Source organism: Micromys minutus (assembly GCF_963924665.1).
Source record: "Micromys minutus genome assembly, chromosome: 22".
NCBI classification, from domain to species: Eukaryota; Metazoa; Chordata; class Mammalia; order Rodentia; family Muridae; genus Micromys; species Micromys minutus.
In genome coordinates, this window is record NC_137957.1 from 40,507,432 (window position 1) to 40,520,666 (window position 13,235).

Genomic DNA, 13,235 nt, shown 5'->3' on the forward strand with positions numbered 1-13,235 from the left:
ACAACGAGGATGATCTGTCAGTAGCCATCGGTACATTGTATCTCTGCATGGAGGGACAAAGCTGCAGAAACAGCTGAGCGTCTGACACAGTCATGTGATGTGTCAGTGTTCAGCTATGGCTGACTCAAATTCCCGAGAAGAGATCGGGGACGGAGTAGAGTGAACATTTGTACCATGGAGGTAAGACTAGACACACACAGCTCTCTTTTCAAAGATTTGTGTTAGGCAGCCTTGTTATTTCTAATTGTTCAAGGTGATAATGTGGGATGATGTAACTACTCCCACTAGGGTAATTGTAGGTAAACTTGGGAGAAAATGATCTCACATGTCGCTAACCTTTCCCCCAAACTCTTGCCCTGTCATCCACCCAATCTACATTTAAAAACTAGAGCTTTATATTCATTTCTGTTGTGGCTTGATTCTGAGCTTCAAAAAAAACTGTGAGTGCACTGAGGCCAGATATAATTAATCCACTGAGAACGGGTTTCAATGGGATACGTATGTATCCATCTCCTAGAGGGGGCTGGACCAAGCTAGTTCAAGAGCCCACAGAATGCAGCAGCACACTTTATACAATGGTAACTCTCAAACTGAGGCGTGGACGGTAAGCATCCATCGTGAGCTGCTGTTCAGCATTCGCGTGCATATTACCTGCTGCAGGCGAAAGGCAAACACATCACAGAGGCTTCGAACACCTTACCTGAGCCATCTGCCTCTCCAGCTTGGATCGGGGAATATCATCAAAGTAGTTTTCATTTCTTCTCCTCCTTGCATCGCCCTGCATGATAATGTGAGGAACGTCTAGGGAGCCACCAGTGGTGTAAGTGCTTTGGCTAAGTGATGGAGACAACTGAGGAGGAGTGTGATTACCACTGGGTTCCTGAATAGAAATACATCATGAAATAAATACCATGCTCTTTGTGGCTAGCCTTTGGTTTCAAAAATTGTGAAATACGAAACACAACAAGCTCTGGGGCGGGGTGGGGTGGGAGTGGTTTTCACTCATCCACTGGGATTGCTATCATTCCACTGTTTATTCCTGTCAATGGTGTGATCGAATCAATACTCCTGCCTCCCAACGACTTCGGGTCAAAGTATTTAAAGAATAATCAGGTGTCTTTTTTTTTTTAATACAATACCCAGGTAGATGATCTCAGGAAGGAGGTTCATCTCAGTGGGGTACCCCAACTATCACATGTTTACTGTGGGCAGCTCCTCCTCACCAGGGCGGATGTGCCGGTACAAGAAGCTAACATGGGACCAGATGGGTCTTGACCTTCTACCAAAGTGTGGAGGGACAATAGGGCTGGAAGTTGGACACAGTATGGCAACATAGCATGTCACGCGACGTACAGACTGCAGAGCAATGCGTATAATGACAGAGGATGCTTTTCAACAGCAAAGACAACTCTAGCTGCACACTGGCCGAAAGTAAGGAGAAACAGCAGTGGCCGAGCCTTGGTGTTCACAAGCCACAAGAGGACTAGAATCGGCAGGCCATGTCTTCCCCTTACTTCCTTTGGCAGTGTTTGACCCATTTTTTTTTCCCCCTAGACTTTCCCCCATCTTTAATTTGTTATTTCTCTAAGTCTCTTCTTGGGACTCTGGGTGAGAGGCCTAGAAGGAAAAGGCCAGGGAGCAGACTGGAAAATTTGACTCCTCTGAAGAGGCCTCTCAGTGCAATTACATCAATGGTGCTTGGAGCCCTCTTGTCCTTCCCCAGAGCAAGAGGGGGGAAAGATAATAATTCCTTTCTAGCCCAATTTTTCTAATGTATTGGAGGACCCCACTTTTAGGAAGCCATAGATATGAGTCTTGCTTCACTTTCCTTATGCCCCAAACCCTGAAGCTGCCTACACGAATCCTGGCATATTCCTACCCCCACCCCAATACTTATTTTCCAGGGGAGCATCTCATGAACTTGTGGTCTCTGCTTATTTTCTTCTTCAAAGCTGAGTCAGACGCATCATTCTAGAAGCTTCTGTTCTGCCCTGACCTCTGCCCCACTGACTGTGGCCTGCGGTCTACTGAAGTCACCTATGAGGGCCATTTATTTGGCCAGAAGCCTGTGCCTGGAGGCCTGTGCCATGTTCATCATCTGTGGCTACCTTCTGTGGCATTTGAGATGGGAACACAATGGAGTAAGCAGAGCTGAGCTTGCCGAGGAGACCTTGGCTTTCCAAAGGACCTTAGGAGAGAGCACAAGGGCTTCGAGAAAGGAAGGGGGCTACACTCTCTGTCTTTACCATCTCGCCAGGGAATCAGCTCTATATTTCTTTTTGCCCCTTCTTTCTTGCTTTTTTTGTTTTGTTTTGTTTTACCTTTTTACAGTTTTTCTCTAGTTCTTATATCCCCATTTCTAAAATATAGCTCAAGGAACCAATAGGGGTTTACTAAATAAAAATTTAGAGTCTATAGTCTTAATATTTTGAAGTGGGTAAAATGGTCATTTCTCATTTCTCAAAAAAAAAAAAAAAAAAAAAAAAAAAACAAAAAAAACCCAGAAGACCCCGAGGTTAATTTTAAATTGATTTTTACTTAACTGTGGTCCCTGATCGATTTCTTTTTCTGTGGGTTTGAGGAGTCTGACAGAAAACTCATTTCCTTTCTCTTGGGAGTGAGAAACTAGAGATGGGGGTGGGGTGGGTGGTGTTTAGTCAAACTGAGTTCTTTTACAATACATTTCTCAGTCTCTGAATTATATATTGAAAAAAACCAAACACAACCAAAAGGGAGATTGTTTTCTATACAGATAAAGCAAGAGATGAGGAACCAGCCTATGTTTCCCCTTCCGCTGCTCACGTTCTCCTATCTCACACGGTACTTTTCCAGGAGAACAGAAGGAAAATGGATGTGGTGGTACTTACCCTGAGGGTGATGGACCGAGGCGGCTTCTGTGGAGGGTCTTCGTGCAGTCTGTCTCCCAGAGATGCCAAAATGCGTTTCCTGTGGCCAATCAAACTGATTTTTAAAACCTGAAACAACATGTGTCAGAGTTAACTCTTGTCTGAGCGGGAAGAGAATCTGCATATGCACTACAGCACGAACAATCCAAAGGGGTTTATGCAACATTAGCCCTACCCTATGAGAGCCTAGGAATCAAACCAGGGCACACTGAGGTCTAGACAAGAGAGAGCAGAGAGAGTCCCAGGGTTCCTTTTGGCCCATTGGCCATGAGATCCCTTTGGAAACTACAAACCAGCTCTTACCACTGACAGTCCAAAAACTCTGAATTCCCAATGCTCTTAGAATAAAGAGCTCCCTCCTAGCCTCATGGCCAAGCCTGATGGAGTCTCTCCCTCTCCATCCATACCCTTGTCTTCCTCCCCCTTTAAACAGACTCTCATTTATACAGGTCTAAGTGACTATGCCTGTATGCCTGAATGCATGCGTAAACACACACACACACACACACACACACACACACACACACACTCATCTTCACCCTGGGGCCTCTACATTCTGCTCTCTCCACCTGCCCTCACCGCCTTCCACTCTGCTTGCTCTATTGTCTGCTGGGAAGGTTTGCCTGGAGATTTTCACCTAACTACACTTCTCTCTGTTGCTCAAATGTTGTCTTCTAAGGAAGAGTTTCTCCTACCTCTTCACTGAAACTGCCATACCATAGGCCTATAGTCTCTATTTGCCACCCTTAAAAAACAAAAACAAAAACCAAAAAAGCCAAAAACCATTCCTTGAAACGACTCTGTTGAAACACTTGTGTTTAAGCACCAGCCCTTCCCATATGAGCTCCCTAAGAGCAGAGCACAGAGACTTATTTACCACTGTTATTTCTGCAATGCCCAAAGCAAGTCCTGAAACAAGGTGAGGAGGGAAGGGGGAGGGGAAGGAGAGGGGCTAAACTCTATGAACAGGAAACAAAGGGTAGGAATGAGGAGGATTAAAGTAGGCAAGGCAGGGTTGGAATAGGGGCTAGTGTTTTCAAGGACAGTACTGCAGAGACATCAGTGGAGGAGAAATCAAAGGGGCCCAGGTCCCCAGTCTGTCCTTTAATGCCTGGTAGCCGGTCCCTTCCTCTATCCCTATCCGGAAGGGCTTCTCACCTTACAGATGAGCTGTTGCTTAGCCAAGCTCAGCTACTTACCCAAGAGCCCTTGCGTGAAGACTGTGGGATTTGAATCAGGTTTGTTTGATTCTCAAGCTTGTTTTACTCAAAGGAAAATGCTGTGGAGCTAAGGGCATATCTCCAAACACCACTTCTTAAATCAATAAATATATTTTCTCCCTTCTGTATCCATGTGTGCTCCGGGATACAACTGATCTCGACACATATCTATGTAAATTCTTTTTCCATTTCTATCAAGTTTCACAGAAGAGGAGCTGAAATGTATTATATATCTTATAAACACACACATACATATATAAAGTATATATTATGCTACCTTGAATTTTACCTACTTGCTACCTATGGGTCATTTGGTCATTTTGCCCAAACTGACTTGGGTTTAAGGTTTTTAAAAACTTTTTTCTATTTCATATGTGTGCGTGTATGGGCACAGGGATGCCATATCACACACACGGAGGTCAGAGGATAACTTGCCACGGTTGTTTCTCTCCTTCCACCACGTGGTTCCAGAGGACTGAACTCAGGATGTGAGGTTTGGCAGCAATCACCTCTACTTGTTAAGCCATCTTCCCAGGCCCACGTTTAGGTTTTAAATAACTTTATATCATGCTCCCCTTTACACGATGAAGAACTAACCAAGTTGAGCACCTGCACAACCTGCCCCATGGCCCTGTGCCGTTCTTAAATTAGCTGGCATTCCCCAGGCGAGTTTGCAGGTGTGACTCTATGAACAAAACCTCTCTCCTGGCAATCAGTCCACCTGGACGGCCACCCGCTTTATTACGACTGCTTAAGATTTGTTGAAAGACCATGGCTCAGAATCCTCCAGGAATCCACCAACCATGGCCGTTCTTTTCTGGTACGCCCAGTGGAAGGCTGCTCTCCTAGATGCAGCTCGAACAGAAATATATACATGAGACAAAGGTGCACAGTGGCTGTGAAATCTTTTAATTTTGCTGTGGCGGATAGTTCCAATCCCCTTAGTCTTGGGAGAATGGTTTGCATTATTTCTCCCTAAAGTCCTTATCTTCCAGGTGTCCGTTGGGGCACCCATCTGCCAGCATCCCTGTCTTTCTGCATTTCTATCAGCCAGCTCAGCACCGATACATGGAAGAGCATAGGAATTTCGCTGTATCCTCCCAGCAGATCATGAATATGCTAATGCAGCGCAGTCCTGTGCTCATAACTCGCAGGCAACATTACCTATCGGAGCCAAAGAAATGTTCTTATATTCTTGTGCTGTCTCATTTCTAAGCATCGAGATCAAACATCCCTTCATCTCAGGAAATATAAAAGACTAACCTTGTCCAAAGATATTTTGCAAGTCTAAACACGAGAGACATTTTATTTTGTTTTATTTTATGTGCGTAGTCTTTTTTTTCTTTTAACCTGCATGTATACCTGTGGACCACTTGCACACCTGGTACCCATGGACAGCAGAAGAAGAAGATCAGATCTCCTGGATCAGGATTTATAGATGGTTGTAAACCACCATATGGGGTGCTGGGAATAGAACCTGAGGCTTCTGGAAGAACAGCTAGTGCCCTTAACTACTGAGCATCTCTCCATCCCCTTCCTATTCCTTTTGTTTCTTGTTCTCTGTTTCTTGGCCAAAAGCTTCTATTGGATGTTATCCCTGCTCACCCTAAAGTCCCAACTTCTTTTGTTCCCTACAGGTGAGTGAACACAGTGCCCATGTTGCTATATTGGGGACACCCTAGAGCCTTCAGCCCTACTGACTAGTGTTCATGGTACTGGAAGGTACTTTGCACACTACCAGAGAGAAAGTTAATGTTAAAGAATGTTCTTTGGGAATCTTTAATGAAGATACTCTTTTTTTTTCCCCTGAAAAACAAACAAAATCACAACTGCTGTGATTCAACACTTGCGTTTGGTTTCTTCTCTCAAACTCAAGTTTGGGACAAGTGACCTGACTCCTCTGGTTTCAGTTTTCCACCAACAACATGAGGAGACATTGTTGGCAAAGATCATCAGAAAGATAAAGAGGAGAGTTGTGATGCCGGTGTGGTGGCGGCACACACCAGTAACCTCAGTACTTGGGATGCAAAGGCAGGAGAATCACTCTACCCTGGTCTATGTAGTGAATTCTAGCCTCTAGGCTAGATAAAGATATACACAGACAATGGACTGATTGGCTTCCCCCCCCCCTCTCTCTCTCTCTTTCTCTCCCTCTTACACACACACACACACACACACACACACACACACACACACACACACACACGCAGATGGGGGAGGGAGGGAAGGAAGGAAGGAAGACAGAAGGAAGGAAGAAGGAAGCTGTACCAAGCGCTGACATACTGTCTAGTGCTTTCTCCCTACTGACTAGTGTTCACAGCACTGGAAGGTACTCTGTATACTACCAGAGAGAAAGGCAAACATCAACCCACCTACAAGCCCTTCAATCTACAATGGTGACCCGCCTGTAAGATACCCTGGTGCCATGGTGGCATGAAGCTTGTAGGAGTCACCAACCAATGTTTGATTGGATTGCAGGTCCACTCTATGAGATGGAACCTGTCTTTGATACTGCTCAGGTGGCCAAGAACCTAAGATTAGATAGGCCTGGAACCTAGGAGAAAACCAAATACTAATATTCCACCAAAGGAATGTAGTAATAAGATGACCCCTAATAGCATCCTGCCTGGGGTGATGGAAGACACCAAGGAAACAAGGTTTACTAAACACAGCAGCAGAGTAGTGCAGACAAGCTTACAGAGACTCTACAGCAGGCACGTGGCCTACACAGGTATAAGCTGGATGGGATCCCAGCACTGAGAGGGAAACTGGATCCAAGCCCTCATCCCTATCAGACGCCATCTCTAATAGATAATGGCTCACAAATGAAATATTAGCCTTCGCTAATGGAGTTTCACCAGGTGTACAAACTACTCTTAAGGCCAACAGTAGTGCAAAATGAAGTCAGTGACATGTTTTTTTTGGGGGGGGGGCGGGAAGGAGGTTCTTTGTCTTCTAATGCTTTGCCAGGGATTCCCCCCTACCCAGGTCTTTTTGTATACATATAGTGGTTTCCGATTTTGTGTTTTAATGGGGTTTCTGTGGGTCTCTGCATCTCCATGTGTGTCTTGAGCTTTTTCCTTTGGCTCTTTTTCTTCTGTTTGTTCTGGCCTATTTTGTTTCTTTCTTTTCTTTTGAAAAATTTCATCTAATTTTATTTTATTAATATTATTAATTCTTTAGTTGTTTGTTTGTATCCTAATGAGAGAGAAAAAGAGAGGGTTTGGATTTGGGTGGATGGGGTATTGGGGAGGGTCTGAGACAAGAACCCACAATCAGAACACACTGTGTTAAAATTGTATTGTTAATTTAGAAAAGAAGAGTCAGTGCGTGGAAGACTGCGCCTGCGCCATGTATTTGTTTCAGTGGATTAGACCTCAAGAAATCTTGACCCAGAAGCATGAGCATGCAGACACATGTTCACAGTGCTAACCAGAGAAGCCAGGGCTTCTTATGAAAAGCTCTCACCGCCATGACTTGTCTGGTAGAAATGGGTCGACTCCATGCTAGTCCTAGTTTATAAGAATATACACTCCGGGGTTATGGTTTTACTTACTCATTTTCCTCCATGACAAGAAACGCCTTAAAACCATGGACTGTCTCTTTTCATCGGGATCCACCATGATGAGCCATGGAGATGCCCTTTCCCTAGAGGGCCTCCCTGCGCTCTCAGGCACCACCAAGCCCAAGCCTGCAGCCAACCTCCAATAAGACAAGGACTCTCCTTTTGCGGGACCAGTTGGATCTCCTCTCTTCCCCCTCAGCCCGGGATAGATCCGGCCAGTGGTCGCCGACTCCATTCTCAGCTCTTCCGTGGCATCCAAGAGGTGCCTGGGTGTCCAAGAGCCCGAGAACCAGACCATTCCAGCCTCATCGCAGGCCTGGGGACCCCCAGCAAGCTCCACACTGCTTGGTCTCCAGCAGGAGGTTTTCCCTACACCCCAGCTTCAGAACAACCAAGAAGTGGCTCGGTAGGCAGGCAGATAACAAATGGCTAAATACAGGATGGCCATTTATTGTAAGAAGGTGTGAATAACCCCATTCCTTTAACTTTTAAAAAGAATTATCTCACGTCACAGAAGACACAATAAGGACAATTTCTGAGCACTGTATTCTAGTCCCCCTATGGTACCTGTGTTAGAAAATGTGCCCAGATGCCTCACCCAATCCTTAAGGAAAGATAAGCATTCCCCATTTTCGGGATGCCAAACCTGAGACTCAGAAATACCGAGTAACTTGTGGTCCACACTGCCCACAGGTGTCAAGGCTGGACGTGCCCATCACTGACTGCTCACTCAGTGTTGACGGTTCACCAAGCTCCTCTTCCTACTGTTCCCTTCCACACCGCCTGGTCTCACCCATGCCATGGTTATACCTAAGAGGGGGCTTCTCTGATTGACTTTCCACCATCTGAGAACATTAGGACAACCGATTTCTTTTACTAAAAGTCTCCTAACAGTCTTGAAACCTGTGGTCCATGCAACAAGAACATTCCAGTATTCCCTGTATAAAATACACGGATGGACCAAGGACAGAAAAACCCTCATTACTGAAGATTCAAACCAAATTAGCTAATATCAGAGTAATAGAGAAGGCAGATAGCTTTTAGCTTAAAAACTCTCAGATTAATCAAAAGAAGTCCAGATGGCGGAGCAATTACTGACTGTTCCAAAGAAAAACTGTCAAAAAGACCAAGGCAATCTGGTCTAACTTGAGTGCAAATAGCTTTCATCTTTGTAACTGGAGCTCTGAAGCAGTGGAATCCTGGGCACCCACAATCTGTAACCCAATCCTCCTCTTAAAGCCTGGAGTAGTATTTGTGTATTCAAGAAGAATTTCATAGTGCTCTCAATACCACTTAGGTGAATGCTATTTTTGAACCCAATAAAAGGAGAAAACAAAGCAAAAGGGATAATATCGGGCATCTGTTTAAGATATTTTGGTTAAGAAAGAAGAACATATTAGAGTTTCTGTCATAAATCATTTGGAGGACACTAAAGGGAAACTAAACCCACAGAGCTCCAAGGCTGAGAAGAAACTCCACTGTCAAACCACTGCTGAGGAAAAAAATTGCTAACTACATGGGCATGAGAAAACGGTTCTGGCTGTAGAGTAACCTGGACCCAGAGGATACGGATCTACACAGATAAGGAATCAAAGGCAGAGAAGGAAGAGATAAAGGATCAAGGATTATCATGCGTTTTAAAGATGGTTTGTACTGCACCTGTCACTGTGCCCACTACAAGGACATACTGTTTAAGCAACATGAGCCTCTAGGGGTTTCCTACAGTGTCAATCAAAGAGACAGCCTCAGACACTCCGTCCCGAGTGTGGGCAATAGGAGGGTATCTCTGCTGGGTGGAAATGCTATATTATTATACAACATATACATTGTATTATACTTTATGTCAGACATAAAACTTGTATATATGAGAATTCTGCCAGTAATATGACATTCCCCTTGTACCAAACAGAATGAGACTATGTGTCAAAGTGAAGCTGGAGGTTGCTGTACTTAGACTTTGTCCCTTAAAAACTAATGTGATATAAATTAAAGCATGTTCAATTTAATGTGGTACAAATCCAACACTTTATCTTCCTTTTAAAAATTAAACAGTGTTTTGATTATAATAACAGTGCACTACTGATACGCTATGAAATACACTGAAAAGCAAGAATATAATTGATCAATTACCCATTGATGTCTAGCCGTACACACCAGGTTGTACCAAGTATTGGCAGATACTGGAGAGGTTCAGACAGACCATCTTTTATAGTGGTCATGTCGTAAGCTCATCCTTCACCTTGATAGTTTCATTTAGTATCAAAGCATAGAACTTCTCTATGCATACAAGTCTGAACAGACATTCAAAGTAACTCAGTGTACTGGTTTACAGAAGCGTTTCATAATTCTTTCATTTCTTTCCTATCAAGTATTCCACCTGCTTTGTAATATACGCTTACACAACAGTTTCCACTTTTATTGTCATTTAGAGTAGACACGATATGGAAAATACGAATTCAAACTGCAAGAATGCACGAGTCACAGGGAGAAGCCACGTGGCAACAGTTTGTCTCCAAGTTCTGCCAAGATCTCAATTCACTCACCACTGGTTGGACCAAGTCCTCCCGTGAAATCACAAACCCACATCGTGTTCTTCAGTATCACGTCTTGAGTTTGCTGTGTTTCGGGATTCGGGTTTACTGGACAGATGTGAAGAAGAACTAAGATCATGCATGTAACAATGCTGGGCAAGTGTGCATTCCAGTTTTCACCATCTCGGGCTGTGTGTGTGTGTGTGTGTGAGTGTGTGTGTGTGTGTGTGTGTGTGTGTGTGTGTGTGTGTTTGGGATGGGGGGATGTTCGTGTTGTAGTTTCTGGAGGGGAGGAAAGAGCTTCTTTCTGCATTTGGAACTTTCTTGTACATTGTTTGGGTGAGTAGATTCTCTGCATCCTTCTAAGATACCATCGTTGCTTCAGTATGTTATTATGAATTTCTCTGGGTAGATTTTAAATCAAAATGATGCCTTTCATGTCTCCAACTTTCTCTTGCTATCTCCTTGCTTCCCATATGCACACCTCTGCATGTTCTGAAACATGTTTGCTTCTCTGTTCCAAGAGAATCTTGCAAAGATGAAATCAATACCCAACTAAAACTTCCCTCACCTTGAATCATAGAGACCATGTTTCTGAACTTCTCTGGTCTGTCACCTGTCTCTGTCACTACCCCTTCATCACTATAGACTCTTGGACATCACATATAGTATTGAATTCCTTCACCTTGTGGTCTTTCACAGCATCCAGTACACAGGTACATCAGAATCCTAAGGTTTCAACTCTGATCTCTTTCAAGGTGGACTAGTGAAGCAGGCAAGAAAAGATAAAAAAAAAAAAAATAGGAAAAGAAAAGAAGATCCATTATCTTATCTTCCTTCTTTCTACTCTCATGAATTTCTACTCTTCCATTTTAACACCCTAATTTCCATGCAGTCTTATCACGGAGAGAGAGGCAAACCTCCCTTACCCCTCATTGTTCTAATTCCTCTTGACTTTTGCTCTTTCCTCTATAAAACCTGAGCTTTATTTTCCTTGTTTAATTACTTTTCAAAATAATTCCTATTAACACCTCAAGAAAAGGCCCCCAGGATCAACTAATCAAGGCTCACAGGGACTGAGCCAACAATCAGGGAGCCTGTGTGGGTCTGACCTAGGTCCTCCGCATGTGGGTTGTGGTTGTGTAGCGTGGTGTTCTTGTGGAACTCCTAAAAGTGGGAGCAGGGGGCTGTCTCTGACTCTTCCTCCTGCTTTTGAGACTCTTCCCCATCTACTGGGTTACCTCATCCAGTCTTAATATGAAGGATGTGTCTAGTCTTATTACAGCTTGTTATGCCATGTTTGGTCATTACTCCTGAGAAGCCCACCCGTTTCTGAAGGGAAGGAGGAGGGCTTGGATCTGGGGGAAAGGAGAAGTGTTGGGGAAAGGACTGGGAGGAGGAACGGGAAACTGTGGCTGAGATGTACTATATAAGAGAGAAAACAAAATGAACAAAAACGACTAAGTAGCTGCCCAAAAATAGCTTGTAGGACAGATGCCCCCAAAACACAACTCTATTAACCTGAGGGAAGAAAAGGCGTTCCGGACTACACGGCTCTGGAAAGAGCAAAGGGCAGTGAGGAAGAGTAAGCAAGAGCGCTGTGCTTCTGAATATAGACTGGCTCAATACACAGGAAATACTCATTATGGGGAAATGCAATAGTCTTTTCATAGACAGAGGGACCTTAATGGCATAATTGCCGCTGAGCATTTAAGGGTTTTGGAGGTACAAAGCCTTCTTTGTAATCAATGAGAATCCTAGGTTTATTTGTAAAGCACTCTGAAATACCTCTTGATGAAGGTACCAATTTTATGATTATATTTTACCATAAACATTACTCTAGAAGATGAAGAAAAACCCACAACAAACCAACCAATCAGTTTCTAATTTCCCTGCAAGTTACTTTTAAGTACAGCTTGCCACAAGTTAGATTTTCATAGGAAAAAATGGACTGCACTGCTCAAACTCAACACAAGAAAGGCTCGTTTTAAAAGAAGATGGGTCATGTTGTCATGCTCCACACTGGAAGCTGTTTTGGGGGGATGCAGGGATGTTGGTGTGCTAGTGGCATTTGAAAGCTGAAGCTGGACTTTTATTAATGAACAAAATGCCCCACATCTGATGAAACAGAGAGGCCATTGCTTCACTCCAGTTTGTTAAGGACACAAGAGTTTTACAGAGACTTAGGGTATTTTCCAACTTCTTGAGATCAATTATATTGCATGGTTGACTGTCTCAGTTGAAAATAAAATCACTGTCACCAGACTCCATCAGTATAGGTTTGCAAAGTATAAAACAAGCTGAAATATACAGAATTCGAGGCAATATCCCCGCCTGCAAAGAGTGGCTTTTAAGAGAAACTAAATTTAAGAGACAACCGAGGAGCAGTTTATTCAATCCGTGGCTTGTGAATGGTCTTTTATTCTGCATCTCTTCTCGCTGTTCAGTCACCTGAGCGGCATCTAACACCTCCCACTGTGGCCAGAAGAGGAAAAGGCGGCAATGAGCTCAGTCCTGTACATTCTCTTTCTTGTCAGCAGCTCTGATAAGAAGAGGAGATAAAAAAAGTATCTATCTAATGCTGGCCAAACCTCAGGCTCTAAAAACATATCCCTGGGTTGTCCGTAGCGCATACTCGACTTCATGTTAGGATTAGACTCCATATTTCAGCTCATTTATGTTGGGGAAAAGAATGTTGGGGGTTTTAAAACTGTGTTTTAAGTAGATGTCATCAGTCTCAAGGACAAGTTCAGGATGGTCAAAAAGGACCCTTAGGGTAATGACAGTTAAAACTCTCCTATAATTTCCTTTCTTGCATCATCCCCACTGTCACCCGACAATGTCCCCTGTCTCTATAGCAAAATCCAGGGAACCACTAAATATCCACCAGAATGACTGCAATTTAAAAATGGCAGACAATATTCAGTGCTGATAAACTGGGGGGTCCACATATTGCCAGTTGTAATATAAAGGACAGCAGTTGCTCTGGGTACAAAAAAAAGTGTGACAAGTT

At 43.7% G+C, this 13,235-nt stretch overlaps 1 protein-coding gene across 16 annotated transcripts in view; it reads right to left on the minus strand.

The window, feature by feature from the left end:
- The window catches only part of ANKS1B (ankyrin repeat and sterile alpha motif domain containing 1B), a gene marked incomplete at both ends in the record, with an annotated part of 1,047,539 nt that overhangs the window by 68,126 nt on the left and 966,178 nt on the right, over positions 1–13,235 (minus strand). For 6 of the 16 annotated variants that reach the window (XM_080935870.1, XM_080935862.1, XM_080935875.1 and 3 more), the window contains 2 exons: positions 701–880; positions 2,868–2,975. The exons of 4 other annotated variants lie outside the window; for them this stretch is intronic. In XM_080935870.1, coding sequence (XP_080791996.1) covers positions 701–880; positions 2,868–2,975 — 288 coding nt within the window. The remainder of the gene's footprint in view (positions 1–700; positions 881–2,867; positions 2,976–13,235) is intronic. 6 more of the 16 variants (XM_080935865.1, XM_080935864.1, XM_080935863.1 and 3 more) reach the window with 1 other exon arrangement.